The 26,878-nt window shown below is 32.6% G+C and overlaps 1 protein-coding gene across 1 annotated transcript in view; it reads right to left on the bottom strand.

The window, feature by feature from the left end:
• Positions 1 to 8,042: 8,042 nt before the first annotated feature.
• The window catches only part of LOC143082185 (arylsulfatase I-like), a 38,461-nt gene continuing 19,625 nt past the window's right edge, over positions 8,043 to 26,878 (bottom strand). The window contains exons 5-14 of the mRNA XM_076257768.1: positions 23,606 to 23,712; positions 22,697 to 22,761; positions 21,533 to 21,637; positions 20,558 to 20,621; positions 16,161 to 16,258; positions 15,699 to 15,835; positions 14,913 to 14,971; positions 14,540 to 14,645; positions 9,837 to 10,138; positions 8,043 to 8,570 (exon numbers count right to left, since the gene is read on the bottom strand). Of these exons, the coding sequence (XP_076113883.1) occupies positions 8,401 to 8,570; positions 9,837 to 10,138; positions 14,540 to 14,645; positions 14,913 to 14,971; positions 15,699 to 15,835; positions 16,161 to 16,258; positions 20,558 to 20,621; positions 21,533 to 21,637; positions 22,697 to 22,761; positions 23,606 to 23,712 (1,213 nt within the window). The 3' untranslated portion in view covers positions 8,043 to 8,400. The remainder of the gene's footprint in view (positions 8,571 to 9,836; positions 10,139 to 14,539; positions 14,646 to 14,912; positions 14,972 to 15,698; positions 15,836 to 16,160; positions 16,259 to 20,557; positions 20,622 to 21,532; positions 21,638 to 22,696; positions 22,762 to 23,605; positions 23,713 to 26,878) is intronic.

Below are 26,878 nucleotides of genomic sequence, written 5' to 3'. Positions count from 1 at the left end.
ATTTAGTTATCTTAAACATGCTAAAATGTCAGTATGGCATACATTTTACGCGAAAGACGGTCATATTCATTTAAAATGTATTTTGAAAGCAGACGATAAACTAATTCAGGTTTGGGGAACGAGTAGATTATCACAAAGTTCATTTCTTGACGACCTCATAATTTCACGATTGTACATAGTTTCTGCATAACACATGCAATGGCAGTACCTTTTCAATAACTATTTATGGGTTGCGTCTAAAGTTAAGTTGTAACACTTTATAGTGCCTGAAAAGGGTAGAAATATTCATCAGATGAGAAAATGCTGAAGACACCTAGAAACAGCACCAGATCATTATGTATTGCATCTAATAAAAAGAAACAAACTGAGATTTGGATAGTTCCACTTCAAGGTAAAAATATTTATCTCTTTTGAAATGAAATAAAAAAAAATATTGTAACACTGTAGTTAATTAATAAAGATATTATTACGTACGTATTTCTGTATTGGCCTTGTTATAAGTCCGAGGCCAGCTGTATTGGCCTTCGGCTTCGCCTCAGGTCAATATAGAAAGCCTCGGACCAATAACAAGGCCAATACAGAAATACTTACGTAATAATATCATAATATTTTACTGAAACAAACTAATATTCAAATACAACAGAAGGGGATTTCCTTTTTAAATCCTGTTCTCATCTCCTCTCCTTTTTTTAATATTCAAATAGGTCGGTAAATTAACTTGTGGAGATTTGGTATACAACATTTGGTATGACACGGTATGTGTTTTTTGAGACGTTCCCGTCATATAGACATAATCATCAGAGTACTTTTTGGGGAAAGTTGAATTTGCAGTTGAGGAACATGAAGTGGATGACTGGACTGTACCGGTAGTCGATACTAGAAATAAACTGAATGGAGAAAAATCAATGACATATAGGATCATTTCAAATATATTAAATACATACAAAGGTACTTTTTTCTGACACATTCTTTAAGGGCACATGTTCTTTTGCTGTTGTTTTATTTGTAAATTATACCTTTGATATCAATACATTATTGAATGAAATTTGTTATTTATTTTGATAATCTAGAAATCAGTCGCTAGTAGGTTGTGTGGACAAACAACTTTACTCACAAATACAAGATGATGTGGTTTGCCTTCTTTTAATTTGCCTTAAAAGCAAAATACTACTGTACAGAATGTCCTACGTTTCTTTAATTTGAAAATTAAACTGTAATTTTTATGTTCAATTTTCCATCACTACAGAAAGAGTGTTTTGTTGTGTTTTCTAAATTATAATCCTGGTACCTTTGATAACTATTCGTCATTCTTAGGTGTCGTATTCGTTGTTGTCCCTTATTGTCTAAAGAACTACTTGCTTGATATTTGATCTATTTTTGTCATTCCTTGTAATTCCATTCTGTAAATGGATGTGTGTCATTACCAATGACAGGGTTTTCCAGATTTTCAATTTCTCGCCAATGGTCTTCATGCTTGTTTTCATTCATTTACCCTATGTGATGTATGCAAGAATATCTTGTCTTTTACTTTCCTTTCCTGTAGAACTTTAGTTTTATAATGCAAACTGCCTTGTTTATCCTAATTAGTTAACAATGGCATATTTCATGTGTTCCGGAAAGGTATGCAGATCCAAAGATGAGTTAACAATGACATCATGATACAAGACTATATGAAATATAAAAAATAATTTAATAGAACAAAACTCTGAACTATTCTATACAGTAATGATCGGAAATAACCACTTCTTGTTAAACTATGAGACATCGCTGTCCTACATATAAGAAGCATCTTACTTAGCTGACTTTGTGCAGTGGCTGATCCAAATTAGGTCCGTGGAGAAACCCCCTCCTTTTTTGACGATGAATTCTTTTGAACTTATATTTAAGTTTATAACAAATGTACAGATGTGAAATGAAATAAACAATATCTAATTATTCAAAATTACGAAGTTTTTGAAAGGAACATGGTCTTGTATTAGAACTTCGTGACGTGCTTCAGCGTAGTCACGGAATTGACTAATGGTTTGCTGTGAATGCTTCTCTGAAATTTCGGCCTGCAAAATTTGTTCTATTTGAATTGGATTATTAAGGTCATAGACAGTCATTCCATCAACAATGCTAATCTTAACGATTGGTCCATTCGAAAATCTATTGTATTGATTGATTGATCTGAAGGTTTGAGCATCTTCTAGCGAACGAGAAGTCGATATAAAGCGGGATGCATGGTTGGATCCAGATCCATATGCAACATGACGTACAATTGAACTTGGCTGATAAGGAGCTTTAGCAGAAAGGTCAATATTTGGATCCTCTAATGCTCTTAAGAGCCTGTAAACTTCCATCGGTACTGCCATATCTATAATAAAATTAAACTTTAATTCATCGAGTTCAAAAACAATTAAATTAAATGATGATACAAAACTAATTTCGTTACCATGAAATACTATGCCATATTTCCATTTTGAAATATGCAAAATCCTTTCAATATATATCTTGTTGTTACATTGATTAACTTGAGTATTCATAAAATAATATAAAAGAGGTTTAAACATCAACAATAAACGATAGACTTGTGTTTATATATTTAATATAGGTCAAGAACAACATTGGAAAAAAAATCAACGAACGTTGTCAAAGCTTGCCCCAAAAATATAAGTATTTAGATAAAGCCTAGGTATTCTAAAATAGTAACCCATTTCAATTTTACGCTGAATAAAAACAATGAAAATATGTTTTAAATTGTGAACTTTTCATTTCTATTTAGCAACATTCCAGCAGCGACTGCATACGAAGTATATATCTCCCAATATTATTGATACGATATTCCCGGGATGGTGTTTCCAAAAATGATTTTCTTGATAGAGGGGTGCTGCTCAAAAGGAAGCTATTAAACCAGGAGTTCCAAATGGTATAGCGCAAATTTTACGGACGCCATCACAATTTGGTTGGCTGTTATGAAATAACCGCGTCACAGATGATGTCGAATATGTTCCCCATGCCTTAACTACAATACCCTTCCCTTTTCACGAATGTGACCTACCGATTGAGGTAGCAATACACAGTTAGGAGTTTAGTTTCGCATTTTGTCCCTGTGGATTTTTCAAATAGGAAAGTTATTGTGTAATAAAATTCATTTTTAGACAGATGAGTGTTAATTTAGCCTTCAAAGATGGTTTATAAGTGCATCAAGATTATTTGTTACATGTGTTATGGGCTGTTTTCTGTTTGACAATCCGTATTTTCATAGCTAGACCGGCCATCGGTCCAGAAATTAATGTACTGTTTACAAACACTCTTTTTCTACACGAAGTTTTTGACGCAATTTTACAAAAAAATGAGACGAAAGACATATGCTTTTCATTGGATTTGCTGAATGATATATGTACACAGTTTCAGAAAAGCTATTACTTCAAGCGATTGAAATTCTACTTTTAGCCAAATTTTGGGGAAATATGAGACACCTTTCCCCCCTTTTTGCAATATTTTATAACAAATAAATGCAGATTGTTGCCATGGATACACCAAAAAGAAATGATATTTTACCATTTTATATACTGGATATAAAATTTATGGAAGATTCTGATTACATACATATGCCCATATATGACACAAACAGTAAGCTTGATATTGCAAGAAAGCAATGAAAAGGGGATGGTAAAATTCATAAGGACAAATTTAAGTATTTTTTCCTAACTGTTTATTGCTACCTGAGACTATTCACCGCATTTGGTATCTTCCGTCCCTCTTTTGTAATAACATAAGCAACACGACGGGTGCCACATGTGGAGCAGAATCTGCTCACTCTTCAAGAGCACTTGAGATCAGCCCCCAGTTTTTGGTTGGGTTCGTGCTGCTTAGTCTTTAAATTTCTATGTTGTGTCTTCTGTACCATTATTTGTCTGGGTTCAACAATTCTTTTAAATTCTATTAAAATCTGGAAGTCATGTTTTTTTACACATTAGTGAAAACATATTGAACATAACTCCTTTGATGCATACTTTAGGGTTGAATATACTATCAGCTGTAGTAAAATACGATTTTCCTTCGATTTTCAATCTGATTTGATACTGTCGCAAAACTTTACAGCGTTCTGTTCACACGATACGATTTTCCATTTAATTAGCAAAACGACATCCGATTTAATTGTTTAGATGGTGCGATATCTAATAAACTTTATAAGATATGTAATATAGTGACTAATATATCTTGTATAGAATGTAAGATCTTTCATATCATTTTCTTTACTCGGTATATATCGCCTCTCCTCAATGCGTTTGGACTTGTATTTTGAGGACATGATTTTTACAAAAATGTATGTAATGCAATTATATGTATTCTACATACCTTTTAAAAGTTTCAAATATTTGCAAACTGATTGAAATACTGATCCATATAAACTCGCCTGCTCGTATGTATAGGAGTAAGATGAACTCAAAATATATTATTCTACTATGATTGAAATATTTGAAAACGGTTAATACTTCCTGATATCTTGTACACGTCAGATTTTTAATATAATACCTTTTGAACTCACAAGCTGTTTTTAAATGTATATTTTTTATTTACATATCAATGTCGCATTGACAATATGTTTGTTTAATATTTTGTTGATAATTAGTTACCGGTATTTAAATTGTAGTATGTTTTCTTTTTCTGGAAACCAATTAACGTTTTTGGAAAATCTTTAATAAAACCAAAACCGACACCAATACCAATTGTTTGTAAATATTATTATAATGGAAGTGCACTCTTAGTTACACATAACTATATATGGATTTGTTATTTGAATGAGTAGACTAAATATAGTAGCGGAAATTTGGAATACAATTCAATAAGACATTTCCGCCATTTAGGCACTATCACAAGAGTATTATATAAAGAAAGTTTAATCTCTTTTTGTGCAACATAACCTCATGCGAAATCCCTGTTCACATGACAACCGGATGACTAGAACAAACATCACCCGAACTGCAAGTCGATATTTGATGGAAACGAAATTGAGCAAAATTAATGATTTTTTCGAAGTACTGTCAGGATCATTCAAATATATAAAATACATCAGAATATATAGTTCTAGCTACGACTGATGTGACGGTAGCATATTATAGAAGTATATTTACATTAATTGACGACGTTGTTAAGCTAGGTTCATACTGCCGATCAGATCAACTCGATGATCCAGATAGTCAAAATGTCCACGACCAAGCGTGACCAAATTCGTGATCGGGCCTGTTTACGACTTTTATCCGACTGTACACGACTTTAACTGGACCATTCACGACTCATAAATCTCCATCATTGAATGCGTGTTCAATTATTCCGACCATCTAACGATCTGTAGACGATCTTTACTTAACTAGCCAGACCAAAATCAACTATACTCGATCTCAGTACGATATCGACCAGACCAGAATAACCTGATCGTATAGGGGTTATAGGGATAGTCGGGAATTGGTCTAATGTGTTATTCCCGCTGCCGTGGATGGGGCATTAAGTTTACCCTTGTCCGTCCGTACGTACGTTCAAACACGTAGTTTCCGTTCTTGGTGTGCTGGCAAGGTGATTAGAGCTCCAGAGTAAAACAAAACCAGGTAGTATGCACCATACGTCCAATGATGTCAATGAACGCCTTGAAAATGATTAGAAATGTTTCAGTTCTAAAACATTGGATTCTCCTGAAACAGAATTGTCGAAACCTAATGATACCTTATGACGTAAAATTGGGGAACAAACACTACTAAAACCCGAAGATAATATTGTGTGCTCTAGGAGGATAAACAGACCAAGTGATAAATTACACTTCTTCGTCTTGCTACATTACTTTGTTAATAAAGTTAGAAATGGAGAAGATCAGGGACATGAATCCAAATAAAAACAATTACAGTCGAGAAAAATTGGATTGACGTCACCAATGCCAAATAGTTTATTTTTTTCAAATTGTTTTATTTCTTTACAACTACAGAATGATTGACAATTTGCTAACGGACAGATCTTAGAAAAAGTTAACTGCAGGTTTTGCACAATTGTTTCTTTTAAATGTTTTATTTTCTATTACTACAGTGACAACTTTTATTTCTGGATATTTAGTTTTTTTATAAAGAATTATTGAAATAAGTTATTCATTTTGTCTTGCTTCGAAACATACTTTGGATGGTATGCCGTAAACATCAAACGGACGTTTTAAAGAATGAAATTTAAAATTCATCTACACGCAAGTCTGTGCGCTCCACAGAGAGTCTTATAGTAAACAAACATATTATAACCCATAAACTTATTCTAAAAGGTTATCAATTTAACATTGTAACTAGATCTTTGAATATTGTTTTATTGGTATTAATATTATCCTGATTTTGTTATCAGTAAATTAAAAGCAAACTAAATATTATTGATGTATACATAAACACATTCATGGATCTACCATCTGGGGTTAACATTCTGGGGATTTTGTTCTTTTTTTTTTGTTGCTAAGTGTGTGAAGAATCTTTGCTTGCTGTATGATCTGCGTTTTTCTTTTCATTGTAATTCCATTCTGTAAATGGATTTGTTATTTCATCCATTTTAACCTCATTATCAGTGACAGGGTTTTCTAGATGATCAATTTCTTGCCAGATGGTCTTTTTTTATCTGTGTCTTCTTGTTCATTTTCTTTCATTTATCCCTGAGTTTTATGCCGGTATATCTTCTCGCGTATGCATATCTTGAAAGGAATTAACTATGTCGGCATGATCAGGGGTGATATCAGATGCTCCTGGACGGTATGCAAATCTAAAAATAACTTAGCATTTTTTGTCATTTTTTACAATTTCAAATATGACGTCACTTGGCGTTGGGGTTTGGGCTTGTTCGGATGTGTCTGGTTATGTAATGTATTTCAGTTGTTTCCTGTAATTAGTTAATATTTCAGTTCTATCATGTACAGCTTTTGTTTAGTAATTTTATAAATTTACTGTTTGCAAAAGTTTAAATTATTCTAAATAATAAGGATGTTCTGGTAACTAACAGAAAACCCTGGCCGTTTTTGGCACAGCTTTTTTGATCTTTTGGTCCTCGATGCTGTTCGACTTTATGCTTGTTTCGGCTTTCAAACGTTTGTATCTGGGCATCACTAGTAGATCTTTTGTGGATAAAATGCACTTCTGGCGTATTAAAATTTTCAACTTGTTGCCTTTTGTTGGCTGTTGTTCGTGTGTTTCTTTGTCAATTGTATTCTCCAATTTATTTATATTGTAGTCCTGTGGTGTTGAGTTGTCATTTTAATGTTATATTTCACATGGCTATAAAAGGGGATGTTTGGCATGCCACAAAACCAGGTTCAACCCGCCATTTTTTTTTCTTTAAAAATGTCCTGTACCAAGTCAGGAATATGGCCATTGTTATATTATAGTTCGTTTCTGTGTGTGTTACATTTTAACGTTGCGTCGTTTGTTTTCTCTTAATTTTAAGTGTAAATTCACATTGCGATAAGACGTGTCACGGTACTTGTCTATCCCAAATTCATGTATTTGGTTTTGATGTTATATTTGTTTTTCTCGTGGGATTTTGTCTGATGCTTGGTCCGTTTCTGTGTGTGTTACATTGTAGTGTTGTGTCGTTGTTTCCCTCTTATATCTTATGTGTTTCCCTCAGTTTTAGTTTGTTACCCCGATTTTGTTTTTTGTCCATGGATTTATGAGTTTGACAGCGGTATACTACTGTTGCCTTTATTTAGCAATGGCAGCATGATCGGGTGCTCCGGGACGGTATTCCATTCTGAAAATGTGTAAACAATGACTGCATGATCTGGGTGATTTAAGGTTTTCCAGGAGGGTATGCGAATCTTGATCTAAGTTAACAATGTGAGTTTGATCGGGGTATTCAAATCGAAAGATGAAATAGCAATAGCAGCATGATCGGGGATGATCTCAGGTGTTCCGGAAGGGTATGTGGATCTAAAGCTAAATTAACAATGTCAGCATGATCGGGAATGATCTCATGTGCTCCGGAAGAGTATGCACATCTTAAGAATAGTTAACAATGGCAACATGATAGAAGATTATATGAAATATAGAAAATATTGTTATAAATAATAATCTGAACTATTTTATACAGTAACGATCAGATGATAACCTCTTCTTGTTAAACTATGAGACATAACTGTCCTACATATATATAAGTAACACTCTACTGACATTGTGAAGCAAGGATGATTGTCGAATTAACAAACTATATTTAGAACTTCTAAACGGTGATGACGTTACGCAATCAGCAATCAGTCCAAAACTTTCATTCTGCACACTCATCTAATAATACTCAAAACATGTTTCTGAAATTAGCATTGCCATTCAAGTTTTTTCAAATCCAAACGTAAGCCAATAGTTTGTAAATTTAAGCTAATAACCGTGAATTCAAATGTTCTAACATTTAGCACCAGCCAGGTGTCCATACTTCATTGACTTTTCCAGTATTATCACTGAATGTAGATTGATTTGGGAAAATCTTAGCTCTTTTCCAGTACCTCTCCAAACGACTTTTTAACTTTCTGAATATCACTGGTTTACTTCCGGCAAGATTCTTGGTTTCTGTAGGGTCCTCTATAACAAAAAAAAATAGTGTCAAATGTGTTTTGTTTATTGAAATGTAAAACAAATCAATTGAATTCGAATATTTATTCGGTGCATAATGTGCAAATTTAAAACATTTTTGATATATTGCATTGTACGACGAATATTTCATTATGTGTAGAAAATCATTGTATGTGGAATATTTCATTTGTGTGTTTTTTTGTTGCATATATGACGTGGTTTTGTACTTATACATCACGTCATTGTGTTATGGTAACTTTGTGTATTCTTGTCTTTAATTTTGGCTAATATGCTTGGTCTATACGTCATTCTGTGCTTTTTTTGTTACATATTTGCATGTTTGATTTAGAGATTAAGATTATTAAACAATGTTGACTGCTGTCTTTTCGACATTTTTACCTATTATGTCTGTTTGTTTTGTTCACATATCGTTGTCGATACAGTGGAATTTGATGTGACTGTCATACAAGTGAGAGAATTAGCTAGCTGTAAAACCAGGTTTAATCCACTATTGTCTACATTACAAAATACCTGTACCAAGTCAGGAGTGTGACAGTTGTTATCCATTCGTTTGATGTATTTTAAGCTATTAATTTTGCCATTTGATGAGGGACTTTCTGTTTTGAATTTTCTCGGGGATCAGTATTTTTGTGATTTTACTTTTAACATTGTATGTAGAATGTTACATTGTATGTAGAACATTACATTGTATGAAGAATATAAAATTGTATATAGATAAAGGCAATATACATTGTATGTGGTTTTCTATATATCAAATCAATTGATTTGTTTTACATTAATATTGTATATTATATAGATTACTTCATTGTATGTAGAATATTACATTGTATGTAGAATATTTCATTGTACGTAGAATATTACATTGTATGTAGAATGTTACCTTGTATGGAGAATATTACATTGTATGTAGAATATCACCTTGTATGCAAATTATTACATTGTATGTAGAATAAATTGTATGTTGAATATAATATTGTATGTAGACTATAACATATTGTATGTAGAATATTTCATTGTATATAGAATATTTCATTGTATATAGAATATTACATATTGTATGTGAATATTTTATTGTATATAGAATATTACATATTGAATGAGAATATTTCGTTACATATTGTATGAGAATATTTCATTGTGTGTTGAATATTAAGTGGTGTCTACATTCTGGTTTCCTGTGTGTATACCGCTGTAATTTTAACTTATAGCGATACAATCAGTCTATAATTAAGATAGATATCACTATTTTCATACCTTTTATGTTATATAACAGGAACTTAGGAAACACCCACTTCTGTCTTTCTTTCTTAGCCTTCTGCTTACACTTCTGTAGAGCATGCAATCGTTTATAATGTCGCCAATAAGAATATCCAGGCAATGTACTTCCAAACCAACTGATGTAACTCTTTATATTTCGGACAGCATTATTCAAATTATCGTATAAAAATATATCCTCGGCGACTTCTCCACTGTTACAGAACGACTTAGTTTTGGGCATTGTAAACCATTGGTTATAAATCCCTGGACTTCCTACAATAAGTTTGTAGTCACCAATTCTGAAATAAAACCAACACATTACACACGACATACATGTTCAAGAGAAAGATACAGTATTAAAAAAAATCATTAATCTTTTGTTGTTTAAATTGGGTTACCTTTTCTATCTTAATAGCGGAATTAAGAAGTCTAATTTGTAGATATATATAATAGTTATCAAGAAACACAAGGCTTATAATTTGATACACGTTTCGTCTAAATAATACTCATCAGGGACGCTAAGATCAAAATACAAGTACAAAGTTGAAGAGCATTGAGGACCCAACAATCCCAAAAGTTGTGGAATTTGAGCCGAATACGGCTACGGTAATATATGCCTGAGATAAGAAAGTTTTTAGTATCTCGAATAGTACAGACTTTTGCTAACAGTAAATTTATAACTAGAGGCTCTAAAGGGCCTGTGTCGCTCACCTTGGTCTATGTGCATATCATAAACGAAGGACACACAGATGGATTCATGACAAAATTGTGTTTTAGTGATGGTGATGCGTTTGTAGATCTTACTTTACTGAACATTCTTGCTGCTTACAATTATCTCTATCTATAGTGATCTTGGCCCAGTAGTTTCAGTGGAAAATGTTAGTAAAAATTTACAAATTTTATGAAAATTGTTAAAAATTGACTATAAAGGACAATAACTCCTTAGGGGGTCAATTGACCAATTTGGTCATGTTGACTTAATTTTAGGTCTTACTTTGCTGTACATTATTGCTGTTTACAGTTAATCTCTATCTATAATAATATTCAAGATAATAACAAAAAACGCCAAAATTTCCTTAAAATTACCAATTTAGGGGCAGCAACCCAACAACCGGTTGTCGGATCCATCTGAAATTTCAGGGCAGATAGATCTTGACATAATAAACAATTTAATTCCGTCAGATTTGCTCTAAATGCTTTGATTTTTTAGTTATAAGCCTAAAACTGCATGTTACCCCTATGTTCTATATTTAGCCGTAGTGGCCATCTTGGTTGGATGGCCGGGTCACCGGACACATTTTTTTAAACTACATACCCCAAAGATGATTGTGGCCAAGTTTGGATTAATTTAGCCAAGTATTTTCAGAGGAGAAGATTTTTGTAAAAGATTACTAAAATTTACGAAAAATGGTTAAAAATTGACTATAAAGGTCAATAACTCCTAAAGGGGTCAACTGACCATTTCGGTTATGTTGACTTATTTGTAAATCTCACTTTGCTGAACATTATTGCTGTTTACAGTTTATCTCTATCTATAATAATATTCAAGATAATAACCAATAAACAGCTGCGCCATGAGCGCATGATACGCCCGAATTTCTTGTGTGGAAGTTTTATGCAATAATCATAAATAGTTTCTGAGAAAGTTTTAAGCAATAACCATGCATTTATTGTTTTTGAGACGCGGCGGGACATGTGAAACCCCCATCCCTGTTTTTTTTTATTTTACAAAAAACTAAATATCACTAAAATAAAATTTTGAATCAAAACCAAAAAGTATACAGATCTTTAGATTAATATAACATAGAAGAGTGTAAAGTTTTAAGCAATAATCATAAATTATTTTTGAGATACGGCGCGACATGTAAAAAAAACCCTCCCCTGTTTAACAAAATACTCAATAACTCCAAAATAAAGTTTTGAATCATCACCAAAAAGTATACAGATCTTTAGATTTATATAACAAAAAAGTGTGTAAAGTTTTAAGCAATAATCATAAATTGTTTTTGAGATACGGCACAACATGTAAAAAAAACCTCCCCCTTTTATACAAAATACTCAATAACTCAAAAATGAAATTTTGAATCATCACCAAAAAGTATACAGATCTTTAGATTAATATAACAAAGACATGTGTAAAGTTTTAAGAAATAATCATAAATCATTTTTGAGATATGGTGCGACATGTAAAAAAAACCTCCCCCTTTTTTACAAAATACTCAATAACTCAAAAATAAAGTTTTGAATCATCACCAAAAAGTATACAGATCTTTAGATTAATATAACAAAAAAGTGTGTAAAGTTTTAAGCAATAATCATAAATTGTTTTTGAGATACGGCACAACATGTAAAAAAAAACCTCCCCCTTTTTTACAAAATACTCAACAACTCAAAAATGAAATTTTGAATCATCACCAAAAAGTATACAGATCTTTAGATTAATATAACAAAGACATGTGTAAAGTTTTAAGAAATAATCATAAATCATTTTTGAGATATGGTGCGACATGTAAAAAAAACCTCCCCCTTTTTTACAAAATACTCAATAACTCAAAAATAAAATTTTTAATCATCACCAAAAAGTATACAGATATTAAGATTAATATAACTAAGAAGTGTTTTAAGTTTTAAGCCATAATCAAGAATCGTTTTTGAGATACGGTGCGACATGTGAAAAAAACACACCCCTGTTTTAGTTACAAAGTGCCGTAACTCAAAAAGTTTTAATCTTATTTTCACCAAAAAGTATACAGATCATTTGACCATCATAAGAAACAACTATGTTAAGTTTCATGAAATTTGGATAAGTCGTTCTCAAGTTACGGTGCGACATGTTTACGCCGGACAGACGGACAGACGGACGGACGGACACCGGACATTTGTATACCATAATACGTCCCGTCAAAATTTTGACGGGCGTATAAAAACAGCAAAATTTCCATAAAATTACCAATTCAGGGCAGCAACCCAACAACGGGTTGTCCGATTCATCTGAAAATTTCAGGGCAGATATATCTGATAAACAATTTTACCCCCATGGCAGATTTGCATTAAATGCTTTGCTTTTTGAGTTATAAGCCAAAAACTGCATTTTACCCCTATGTTCTATATTTAGCCGTGGCGGCCATCTTGGTTGGATGGCCGGGTCACCGGACACATATTTTAAACTATATACCCCAATAATGATTGGGACCAAGTTTGGTTAAATTTGGCGCAGTAGTTTCAGAGGAGAAGATTTTTGTAAAAGTAACGACGACGGACGACGCAGGACGCAGGACTCCAAGTGAAGGGAAAACCTCACTTGGCCCTCCGGGCCAGGTGAGCTAAAAATGATCATATAAAATTGAAATACATGTCAACACCGAAGCGTGACTACTGGGCTGGTGATACCATCAGGGATGAAACGTTCACCAACAGTGGCATCGACCCAGTGGTGTGCATAATTGTCAAAGGCACCAGGATTATTATTTGATACGTAAAACGAGCGTTTCGTTTACATAAGCCTCATATATATGAGGGCTCAGATTAAAATAGTGAAAAATTCAATCAAGTACAATATTGAAAAGTATTGGTGACCCAATACGGCTATTAAGGTAATCTATCACTGGGATAGGAAAATACTTAGTATTTCAAATAATTAATACTTTTGCAACGTCCACCAGCAGCGGTATCGACCCGGTGGTGTAAATAGTTATTAAAGGTACCTGGCTTATAATTTGATATGTCAGACGCGCGTTTTGTCCACATAAGACTCATCAGTGACGCTCATATCAAAATAGTGAGAAAGTCAAACAAGAAGTAAGTTGAAGAGTATTAAGGACTAGTCCGCATAGGTACCAAGATCAAGATTTGGTACAACATACTCGTGTTTCGTCTTCAAAAGAAGATTCATCTATACTCGAGCTCGAATCAAAAAAGTTAAAAAGGAAGAATAAAGTACGAAGTTGAAGTGCAGTGAGGAACCAAATTTTTGCCAAATTCAGCTATGGTAATTCATACCTGGGGGTAGAAAAATAGATTGAAGTATCATGAATATTATTTTTACTAAATGGAAAGTCAGTAATATTTGTTAGCATTTTCATCTTCTTATATCTCGGGGACTCAACATCCACCACCAGCATCGTCGTTGTGGTTGTAATAAATCATCAATATTGCCAGGCTTATATAAATGTTTTAATATGAGCGTCACTGATGAGTCTTGTGTAGACGAAACGCGCGTCTGGCGTACAAAGTTATAATCCTAGTACCTTTGATAACTAATTATAATGTATTACGTCAATGGCCATAAAATACAAAACGTAGAAATGCTTGTTTGAGTCAAAGTATTTTTACACAGTATAAACAAGAAATAATGTTGTCTTTTTTGGTTTATTAGTTAATTGGGTTTCAGCCTCATTAACATTATGCATAGTATGATTTTATCTCTGTGATTATAGTCACTGTATACATATAAGAAACAAAGTTGAACATCATGATATACTCAAAACAGAGGCGACAGATACTAAAGGGACATTCAAACTTATAAGTCGTAAATAAACTGACAACGCCATGGGGAAAACACACTTAAAGGCAAACAACAGTACGCTAAACACAACATAGAAAACCAAAGACAGAGTCACACATATTAATGTGCTACGGAACAGTTAGCAAATCCTGCTCAATATGAGTCATGCATTAAACAGTGTAAAAATAATATTTACCGTATTGCTGCACTTGTTTCACTTATAGAGTAGACGAATCCATTTCTTCTTGATGGTTTACCTCCACGTAACATAGGCCACTGGTTTATTCCATCTAATTTCTTGTCTTAAATCATAGAAAAAGATATATATGCTTACAGATATTTTATATATTTGGTAGTATTTAGTATTTAGATATTTTGGCAAGTTAAAGCGATATTATAAAATGAATATGATAATTTGACAAAGAGCCCTTACCAGTATTGGATTCTACACCAAATGGAAATGTGTCAATTTAATGATTTGCGTAAAAGTGTTGGTTGAAAATTCAGAACATTGAAACCTGGTTGTCAATGAAACTGTTCACAATTGTTTAAACTAAGTAAAAACCTACCTTGTTTACCGCCAGCAGCAGCTAATAATGTGGGTACCCAATCAACAGCGTGGAACAACCTAAAAGATATTTTACTTATATTGTAAATACCTCAACAGTCATTTTCAAAAAAATGATGAAGAAAGAGCGTAGAAAGTTCAACACATTCTTAATGTATGCTTCTATTGGACTATTTGAGGATTGTCGTATTGTTTCATCACCATCAGATACTCTGTATGATTTACTTGTTTACTATACAAATGAAATTGAAAAGACCGCTATATGTACGTACAGTACTGGTGGTACATATTAGTGATTAAAACTGCCAAAAGAGATGTTTTGTTTATCTTACATCTTTTATAACGTATTTATTTTTGGGAGTCCTGGTTTTGTTCAAAGGAGATATCAAAATGAATGAATGTGCACCCTAAAGACAAAAACAGCTTTCCTTTCAACCGAATGTTGATGTTAGTTAACAATGTCCTTTGTATATTTGCTTATAAATACTCAAAATGTACATAAATCTCTCAAAATTGCTGTGTGTGCTCTCTTCTGGTGTTTATACCAAGGTGAACTGTTTAATTTCCTATTGTGAACTTCTCATTTTAGTACGAACATTTTAGCAGAACCCCGTGAAATATATATAAGAAATATAATATATGTGTCTCCAAGGTACTTATGTGTAGTGTTCTGTGTATTGTGGGTTGTTTCATATGTCTTTACTTCCTTCGGTAATAGTCATGACCATGTGTTTCCCTGGACACTAGTTACCCTCATAATTTCTTTCATTAACAAGACTTTACTTACCCTTCATGGACGTATTTCCTCTTGAACAATCTCTTACTATACACAAAACCAACCCCACGGGTACCACCTTCCCACAATGTCGTCTTAGACCCACGGAGAGGCAAATTACTTCCGGCAATATTTGCTGCTCCTCCATTCTGAACATATAAATAAAGTATTTAAAAAAAAACAAATAAAGAAAGTTTGTGTGATTCAGCTTTATACTTACTCATCTTTGATCTTTAAATCTAAAATAACTAGAAATGGCAATTATAAAACTTTACTTTGTTTCTTTTCTTTTCTTTTTTTTTTGGGGGGGGGGGGATACAATCTCATGCTTAGATTTATAAAACGCCTGTAGTCCTTAACTGGTGCAAAGAAAAATAAGGTTATTCTTTCAGGACACAAGAAAAAAAATGAAAAACACTTGTATTGCTGTTGTTCAGTTCAACGTCATGACGAGGCTTTCAACCAGTAACTTACATCAGTTGTAAATACAATAATTGTATTTCCCAGCATTTTGTATTTCCTCAGAGCAGAGAGAATTGTGCCAACTGATTGGTCCATTGCCGTTACCATTCCTGTAATAGTATAAACTAACATTATGTGTTATGTGTGTTTAAGGAGCTACGCGGGTTATTCAGTGTGTACCACATTTTTTATGATTTCGAATACACAGAACAAATATTATTGTCAGTCCTTAATTGAATTCTAATTCCATTTTAAGAAATAAATCATGGAAAAACGTTGGTGACGTCACGGTCACATGACAAATTGTGTCTATGAGATGATAGACAATACAAATCAGACTGTAATATATACAAAAGTATGGTTTTCATGGTACACGGTTGGTAAGCGGTTGGTCGTACAACCATCCGAAAATGGGAGACAACTCTAGGGATAAATTTTTCTTTTTCGATTTTCGTGCAGTAAAAGATTTATTTGAGCCAAACCGCTTGTTTCATACATACTAATCGTAAGTGCGTTGATATTGAAACAAAGTTTGATACATAAAAACATTTCAATTTTCGTTAAATAGTCATTTAATAATTCGAGCATGATGGTCGTAACTAAAACAAAAAAATGTTCAGGATGGTCGTAACTGTTTATTAGATAGGACCGAATAAGACAAGTCAAGGGTTTTAAACGTGTCTTTTATTATATGAATATATTATATGATATATTTGTGAAATTGATTTCACCAAAATTAATGATAAAAACTAAAAGGGGTGAAGAGAGGGGTACCTGTAAAGTGCGAAAGGGAAGAAAAATGGAACGAATCGAGAAAAAAACAATACAAAATTAAATAACCAGTCACTGTTACTTAAATATAATGTATAAAATTAACCAAGAGGCAAATAGTTATAAGCGGTTAAATTCAATAACAATATAAATTTCTCAAAAGTGGAGAATTCATTTTAAAACAAGAAACACAGCTCTGGTTATGATCATTCTTAGTTTTGTTACGAATTAAGAAAAGGCGTTTTTAACAAATTTGACATCACTTGAAATAACAGTATCCTGATTTATTTTCTTTATATATTTAGCATCTTTTGGAAAGATAAACTTTTTAAAAACTATTATCTACCTATTAGGTGGAATTTAAAAGAAACATCTACAATTTAAAATTGATACTTTAAGTCGAAAGCGCATAAGTAAGGAATCAAAATAATGTTATGGGGGTCGTTATCGAGACTTGACCGTACCCGCGAATTCGCTGGTCCGTACTCAAATTAAGGAAGTTCGCTGCTCACTTTCAAAATAAATAACTTTGCATTACACTAGTATATATTGATAGAAGATGAATTGAGGAATAAAAAAGCAAAAAAAATATAGGGGTTCAAGTGCTTGTTTTCGAGATATTAGCCATTAAAATGTTGGCGAGAAAATGTTCTCTCTTGATTTTCACAGCTTTATCATTGACCATGAAAAATTCTCAAAAACTATCAAAAAATAATTTCCAGAAGGCTTTTGATACATTCTCCCAGGGATAAAACTTAAGCTATTGGGCTATTGGATATAGTTAAAAAGAGGTAACAGATCTCTTTAGAACTAAAGTTGGAGTAAAACAGGGAGACAATTTGTGTCCAAATTTATTTAAAATTTTCATATATGAACTTCCTGATTGTTTTAAAAGTTCCCCTGATCCAACTGTTTTTAATCCACGACCAGTCCATTCTTTACTATATGTATGCTGATGATATTGTCATTTTTTAACTTCAGCAAAAGGACTTCAGGGTAAAGTTGATGGATTAAGTACCTATTGTAAAGATTGGTGTTTGAAAATTAATCCCATTAAAACCAAGGTGCTTATATTTTATAAGACAGGCAGATATATCAAACATGATTTTTATTTTGATAACAGACTTATTGATTGTGCTCAACATTGTTAATATTTAGCAATAACTTTTAGTGCATCTGGAACTTTTTCCTTCGCTCAGAGAGAATTGTATAATAAGGCGTTAAAAGTCTACAATAAGCTACGCAAGGACTTTCTGTCACTGAATCCAAGTTTTAAAAAAAAGCCTTCATGTATTTGATCATACAATAAAACCTATTCTCTTATATAGTACATAAATTTGGAGATATTTCAACCCTTTATAAAAATTAAAATCTATGACTACAAATGTAGATCAGACTTATCCAAAGCTTCTTTCAGAAAGACTACACATTGAATTTGAACATTTACTTGGTGTTACCAAAATAGCAACACATTTTGCTACTCTTTCAGAACTCGGTTGATTCCCTCTGCATTTTGACATTGCAAAGTCTATGATCAGATAATGGCACAGGCTTGAAAATTTGGGATCATCTTTCCACTACTGGGGGAAGCATATTTAGAATAAAAATTACTACACGAGTCAAAAATTCCTTCATGGTATGGATCCTTAAACTTCTTTCTAACGAATATTAAAGGAGTTAGCAATTTACATTGTTTACTATATGCTGATGATAATGTGATGTTTATAACTTCAGCAAAAGAACTTCAGTAAACAATATTCATACATAGCTTGTAGCCAATATTAATATTTTAACGATAGAACTTTATGCTTCAACTCAGCGTGCTGGTCTTTTAAATCTGAGTACCTTCATACAATATAAACATATAACATAAACATTATTTTCAACCTGCAGATGAATGTGATAGTACATTTGGTTCTACCTTGTAATTTTATCCTGGCTACAAGCCTGGCTACAATCTTCTAATATTTGATCTTACTCGTAAATTCAACGCGTGTAGCATTGTAAACTATATACCTGCATATGTATGTGATAGTTGCCGCAGTACATTTAGTTCTACCTTGTAATATATCCTGGCTACAAGCCTGGCTACAATCTTCTAATATTTGATCTTACTCGTAAATTCAACGCGTGTAGCATTGTAAACTATATACCTGCATATGTGTGTGATAGTTGCCGCAGTACATTTGGTTCTACCTTGTAATTTTATCCTGGCTACAAGCCTGGCTACAAGCCTGGCCACAATCTTCTAATATTTGATCTTACTCGTAAATTCAACGCGTGTAGCATTGTAAACTATATACCTGCATATGTATGTGATAGTTGCCGCAGTACATTTAGTTCTACCTTGTAATATACCCTGGCTACAAGCCTGGCTACGAACTACTAATATTTGATCTTACTCTCAAGTTCAACGCGTGTAGCATTGTAAACTTTATATCAACAATATTCATACTTTCTAGGTTAACACAATGTTCACTGCGACCCCATGGATTAAGTTTTTATTCCGTACCAATACATAGAACAAATATCAATGATATACTGCAAGATCGTCATGCAATTGATAAAAAAAAAGACAACACGTTAAAAACACCTGGCATTTGTGGGTTTTTATTAATCATGAACGACCAAAAGCCGAATATTTGAAAGCCAATGGTTTATAAAAACTGCAAAAGCTGATTAGAAATTACGATGAGTGTTCAAAATTGTACGTTCAAATATGTCATCTGCCGACATGATTGCAGGTAATAAAAAGTCGTAAACAAAAAAAAACTAAAAGAAAATATGAGGGAACACACTAGTATTCAACAATTTGATGCCTTAACGTACAGTAAAAAATATATATTAATACTCAAGCCTAACATACAATTTGGCTTAATGCGAGTTGATTGGTTTTCACTGTTACTCCTAAATGATGGTCGTTTGGAATATATCAAAAATGTATGTTTGATAATTCTTTAACTTAATTTCTGCATACCATTATCAGAGTAACAAATAAAATAATATTGTTTGTAGTAAACTTTATATATCAACTGAGTTTATTAACATGGTTATGTGCACAGTACTTTTTAAATAATTTGATAAAAGTTCGTCTAAATACTTGAGTTACGGTCATCTTTCAACGTTACGACCATCTTATGTCGGTTACGGCCATCTTATATCGGTTACGACCATCTTATGTCGGTTTGACCATCATCCAAACTACTATAGTTGACATTACGACCATCACAATTTAAAGTTACGACCATCATGCTCAAATTTTTGAATGACTATTTTTCGAAAATTGAAATTATTTAATGTGTCAAATTTGATTTCAATAACAACGCACTCATGATTAGTATGTATGAGACAAGCGGTTTGGCTCAAATAAGTCTTTTACTGCACGAAAATCGGAAAAGAAAAATTTATCCCTAGAGTTGTCTCCCATTTTCGGATGGTCGTAACTTTAAGTTACGACTATCCGCTTACCAGCAGTGATGACAGAGTAGTTATAAATGCAGTTCGTGAAAGGTGTTTCAGCCTTTTATCTTCTAATATATGATACATGTGGATGTTTACACTCTGAAAGGACGTATGATGAACTGTAATTGCCCTTGATTTATAAAACCCAAATGTATTAGCAATAAATTTATAGTTACCGTTATAAGTACGTCGATCCTTATTTGTAACGTGTTTGTATATACGCTCATATTTCTTTGGAACCTGAAATATCAAAGGGAATAAAATTGAGAAAGGAATTGGGGAATGTGTCAATTCGAAAACAACCCGACCATAGAGAAGACAACAGCCGAAGGCCACCAATGGGACATGTTTTACTTTTAAAGAATGATTTTATAATCGAATCTCTATGATGGTTTCAGAACAACCTGTGCTTTGTTAACCCGTTTAGAGGCATTTTAATCTACATTATTATCAAATTATTGTAATTCTACGGCAATTACCATTTCATCTAAAGGGTGTATATATATTACACAGCGTCGAATTCAAGGTCTGTCCCTGGGGTATTATTGTTATCAAGGGGATACCCTTTAAAATGTCTTGCCGTAACCTGAACTTTGTCATTGTAGAGATGAAGATATAAAAAGGAAGTATCATATGCATCATCCTTGTGCAAAGAGGATTAAGATACTGTTTTTTGTTTTTTTGTTTTTTTTTTGTATGGGGAGGGGGATGTTCATATAAGCACTGACACTGACAGGTCAAAATGAATAAACATGTTTTGTATTTTTCTTTGATAAAATGCATATAAATATTGTATGAGGTGAAGAAATACAAAATAAAGAATAATTAAAAAAAAAAAAAATGTAATGGACTAGGCTAGCAAATAACATTTAAAACACCATCATTTTTAGACTGAATATTTCTTGGAAATTCCGGCTCAAATATACTTTTCCTTGAAAATAATTCAATCTAATTAAAATATAGAACTAGGACTTCTTATACTATATTCGTATAATGAAATCCGAGTTCTATATTTTAATCAAGCATTGAATGCTTCTTTTTGTAAATTCATCGCGAGATTGCTGTTAGGAAATCAAAATTATGTATGATAATGAAACATACATCATCGTAACATCTAATGTTATTATTTAGATTATCATGAATGAACATACTTGAAGAGGAGTGTGAACTGCCTGGTAGGATAGATACAAATACATTGGATTCTTTTTTCCTTTGTGTTGTCTGAAAAGGTCAACTGCTCTCCTAGTAAACGTTTTCTAAAAAGATAAGTAAATTGGAAACAATATAAGTAAAATATATAAGTTCTCGAGATGCCTTGTATTTTACCACATGTGTTTCTCTATTTTTAATAAACTGTTTGATTATTGATTAATTAACGTTTCATAGAGGACGTAATCGTTTCCCCATAGAAAATTGGTAAAGATTTAATTTAGCTTTCAATTTCTCAAACTATCTAGCTTTTGAATTTGTGATAAAAATATGTTTTTTTATAAATGTTGACAAGAAAACAACCATGCAAGTTGCCAACTGACAAAGAGGGAAGATTCATTACATGCTTAGACTTATTAAGAAGGGATATAATTACGATACTGTTGTCAAGTCATTAAAGATTGCATATTTTGGCGTTAATATTGAGTCACTGATAAGGTCTTTGCATCGGAACTAAACACATTTATTCTAAAAACAGTTGTTGGCATGACACGGGTTATGTTCTTCTCATCTATGTTATGATGGTATGATACTAAACCCCTAACGGGAAGGATTGTGCCTGATGTTCATATGATGAAATCATAATCTTTCAGTCAGTTTAATTGAAGTCTGGAGCTGGCATGTCAGTTAACTGCTAGTAGTCTGTTGTTATTTATGTATTATTGTCATTTTGTTTATTTTCTTTGGTTACATCTTCTGACATCAGACTCGGATTTCTCTTGAACTGAATTTTAATGTGCGTATTGTTATGCGTTTACTTTACTACATTGGTTAGAGGTATAGGGGGAGGGTTGAGATCTCACAAACATGTTTAACCCCGCCGCATTTTTGCGCCTGTCCCAAGTCAGGAGCCTCTGGCCTTTGTTAGTCTTGTATTATTTTAATTTTAGTTTCTTGTGTACAATTTGGAAATTAGTATGGCGTTCATTATCACTGGACTAGTATATATTTGTTTAGGGGCCAGCTGAAGGACGCCTCCGGGTGCGGGAATTTCTCGCTACATTGAAGACCTGTTGATGACTTTCTGCTGTTGTTTTTATTTGGTCGGGTTGTTGTCTCTTTGACACATTCCCCATTTCCATGCTCAATTTTATTGCTTGTCTTACCGTAGAGTATTCTCCCTTTGGAGGATAATAAACTGTTTTATTCAACCAAAAATCATAGGTATTCTCTGAAACGAACAAATATACGTCAAGTTATTTTAAATAAAAACAAGTATTATTAATTTATATCATAGTTATCTTTAGAATAAAAATAAAAACAGCACTGATATTTACATTGTAGGGTTATTCTTAGAAAAATGAAATTGTGGTGTTAGCTAAAGCCATGTTTATAACCATATGTTATACGATAGACTGATTAAAGTTATCACATATTTAGACGCATTCATATATACTGTAACAATAAACTCTTCATAGATACCAGGATCAGAGACATATACATATACATAATACATATGTCTCTGCCAAGATTGAATTTTTTTGAGCCAGACGCACGTTTCGTCTACTAAAGACTTATCAGTGACGCTCGAATCAATAAAAGATAAATCGACCAAATAAAGTACGAAGTTGAAGAGCATTGAGGACCAAATGTACCTAAAACTTTTGCCAAATACAGCTAAAGTCATCTATTCCTGAGCTAGAAAAGCCTAAGTATTTCAAAAATTAAAAGTTTTGTAAACAGTTAACTTATGATTATCACCATAATCAATGATAATCCATATCAACACAGAAGTGCTGACTACTCGGGTAATATAAACTCCACCAACAGTGGCATTGACGTGCTGACTACTCGGGTGATATAAACTCCACCAACAGTGGCATTGACCCAGCAGTGGTTGTAAATACACTCATCATAGATACCAGGACAACATATCGTTAGAAATATTTCATTTTATTGAAGAAAGAAAAAAAATCTTTCTGTTAATCTTTAAAAATAAGGAAAAACAGAGAATTTTTTAGTATGGAAATTTTATTTTATTTCATTTTTATAGAATTGTTTTGACAACCGCTTACCCTTTTTATGCTTGTAGTAATCCTGGCCGCCATTCAAAAATCCCAAGAATGAATCAAAACCTCTATGTACAGGTGTGTGCTTCCAATCACAGAACCCTAGGTGCCATCTGAAGAACATGAAGCAAACATAAATGTCACCTTAAAAGAACAGATAGTGTATGATGCAAAGGAGACAACTATCAAGCAGAAACCAAATGTAACTAACTGTCATGTCAATTAAAACGAAAAATCCAACAGCCTGATTTGAGTTTGATTAGTTGCTTTTTAAATTGGTATTGAACGCCACAACACTCTTGGTTATATCGGGGTCACGGTTTGATTGGCGGGGAGGGGAGGACGGAGCGTCCAGTGAAAACCATAAAAAAAGCAAATACTGGTCAATTCATGTTTAATTTAAACTCACAACATCAGAGTTGACGACTTGCTAGCAACAATGAAGCTAAACTATTTATATACTTGCTGACCGAAGTTCCGCCTTACTTTGTATAAAACAATAATCGTAAAATTGATATAGTGGGCAGCAACCAACGAAATTTTTTGTTATCATTTTTTTCGAACATCTAGTGTACATGGTAGATTGTTGTCTTTGGGCTGCTGTGTCATTGAAATACCTAATGCATTCTTGAATTCATATTTCGCAAAATACGCATGCAGAAGATATTTGATAGAATATCCTTCCTTCTTTCATGCATGAAATATGTATACAATCATTTTTGTATTTCCCGTGACCAGTAGTTGAGGAAGAAGAAAATTGATAGTGGTGAGTGCAAAAAGGTCACTGGCAAAAAAATGTCCAAATTCTGGTTGGTCGATGACCTCATACAGACCTAATTTGTGTAAAACCTGGCAATAAACGGTCAAGTGATGGCGTGATTTCTTTTTATCTAAACTATTTACAAACTGACCCACGTATATTGTATAAACAAATACTTAGTACTTCTATTCTACTGGATACAATCTGGAGTTTAAAGGATGACCAATGGCTATTCAATGTTAAGAAGCGAAGAGTCATTGACCTTCATAACCTCCGATTGGAATACTTTTAATCTTATTATTGCACCAATTTATTTGTTTACGTTTTTCAAACAAATAAAATAAACTGTAGTGAGGTTAAAACTTCGATGGTTGTCATTGTATACAAAACGGTTCTGTGACTATTTAAGGCGGTTCGCGGGTCTAAATCATTTATATAGGATTTCTCTATATTTTTCTATAAATGAACTTTATCTTATAGTTAATAGAAAAATAAAATAAAAAAGTGGGGTCACCGTTCATTTGCGCTCACAATCTGCCTTCGAAAGAAGCATACATTTTTGTAATGGCGTTTTTTTTTTCTGTTGAAGTAATAGGAGAAATAATGGTAATATCGAAATAAAAAAAAGAAATTTATTACAGAAATCGCTAAAATTTTACAATAATTTAGTTTAAGTACAGCTTATATGGAAATTATATTAAAAAAAAAGGTCACCGATGAGTTGAAAAAGATATTTCAATTTAAGAGCCAAAAAATGGCATTTTTTCCACCAAAGGGAGATAATTTGGAACTTTTTCAATGATATATACATTTTGAAAGTCATCTGGGCCAACACGAATTGATTGTTTTGAATGATTTTTGTACCATATGATAAAGTAACAACTACAAAAGGAAATAAATAAAATTTGTAATGAAAAATAAATGTTTGATTTTTTTCTGAAATTTTTATACCCTCGAGCCTCTGATAAACAAAACTCTCCCCTTTTCATTTTTGCGTTTAACGTTTAACGGATTACAAGGGACTGAAGACCGTATGATAACATCTAGATGTTTTGGGGATTTTTGTTGTTATGATAATTTCTGTCGAGCGTATAGTCCACACAGCCTTTTGTTCATACAGTACACTCAACCTAATAAGGACACCCCCTTTTCTACAATATAACCATTAGTAATGAAGGCTAGTAAAGTATGACTGAAAGAGATCGTTATAAAAAAGTGAGATGTTGGATGATGCCTTGTGAAACAATTATCTACCAGAGATAGTGTTTAAATAAAGGTCTTATGTCTAAACAAAACAGTAACCGAAAAATAATTGTTGAAGATTTGTTCTTTAGATGTTCCGTTTAATTTGTGATGATCATTTAGAGTATACGAATGACGTCTTTTGGTTGTTTGTTTCTTTGGTTTGATATCATCACATGGCTGAATACACCCAACATTCTCTCGATTGTTCAGGTTGGGGTTTTTATATATTTTTGTATTAAAATTATTGCAGGTTGTATTTAAGATTCGGTGTAATCAGTTTGTATAAATGGGATTTCGATATGAAAATGGAAGTGCGGTTTATACGTCTATGTGCTCATATATATAATATGTAATTTTATATACAAACATCTTCCTTAGTGAAGATTAGTTAAAGGAAATCTATGTGTGTATATACATTTGATTGGACATAGAAAATTATATTCATCTGAATATCACAAACATACTAGCCGATTAAAAAAAAAAAATAATTGTTAAGATATATTATTTATTCAAATGTTCTCTTATATCCTTGAGGCATCGTCCCCTGGTATCAACTGCATTCAAGTTACCTATGATGCTTCCTTGTTTGCTTTTGATACAGGTAGGAAAGAGACATTTACACACATTTTACATGCCTATGGCCCATAAGGTATCGTCCTCTGGTGTCAGCTGCCTTTAGGAAACCATAATGCTTTCCTATTTGCTGCTGACACAGGATGAGTCATGGACATGTTTAATTTCTACTTTCTTTTTGGCTAATTATTATATATTTAATTGATCCAACTTTTTGTGTACTATACATATGTGGATATCTATTTTTCTTTTTTTTTCTTTTTGGGCTGCTTGTTTGTTATCTATATCAACCACACTTGTAATAAAATGCATTAGTATTAAAAAAAAACAACATACTATAGATTCTTTATCTACGTATTCTTTAAGAACTTAAATAGTTCTCGTTTAACTTTTTTTTTTTTTATCTCATTGTTTGTATTGTATTATGAAAAAATTATTGATGTTGTAATGTGTATGCCCTTTGGGGCCCATAATTGGAAATAAAAATATCTTATCTTATCTTATCTTATAATCACATGCTGCTGTTATATTTATCTTAAAATCTTAAAATGGAGAAATGAAACTTGTGCGAAGGAAATGTAAAAAAGTTGACATTATATTCAATGCACGCATTTTATATTGGTAACAACATTTTACAATTACAATGTATGTTGAAAACAAAATGACGTTGGTCAAACACTGACATGATGATGCCAGGAAAT

The sequence above is a fragment of the Mytilus galloprovincialis genome, chromosome 7, assembly GCF_965363235.1.
Source record: "Mytilus galloprovincialis chromosome 7, xbMytGall1.hap1.1, whole genome shotgun sequence".
NCBI lineage: Eukaryota > Metazoa > Mollusca > Bivalvia > Mytilida > Mytilidae > Mytilus > Mytilus galloprovincialis.
Note: the sequence above shows the minus strand (reverse complement) of the source record. Positions and strands in the feature narration are given on the sequence as shown.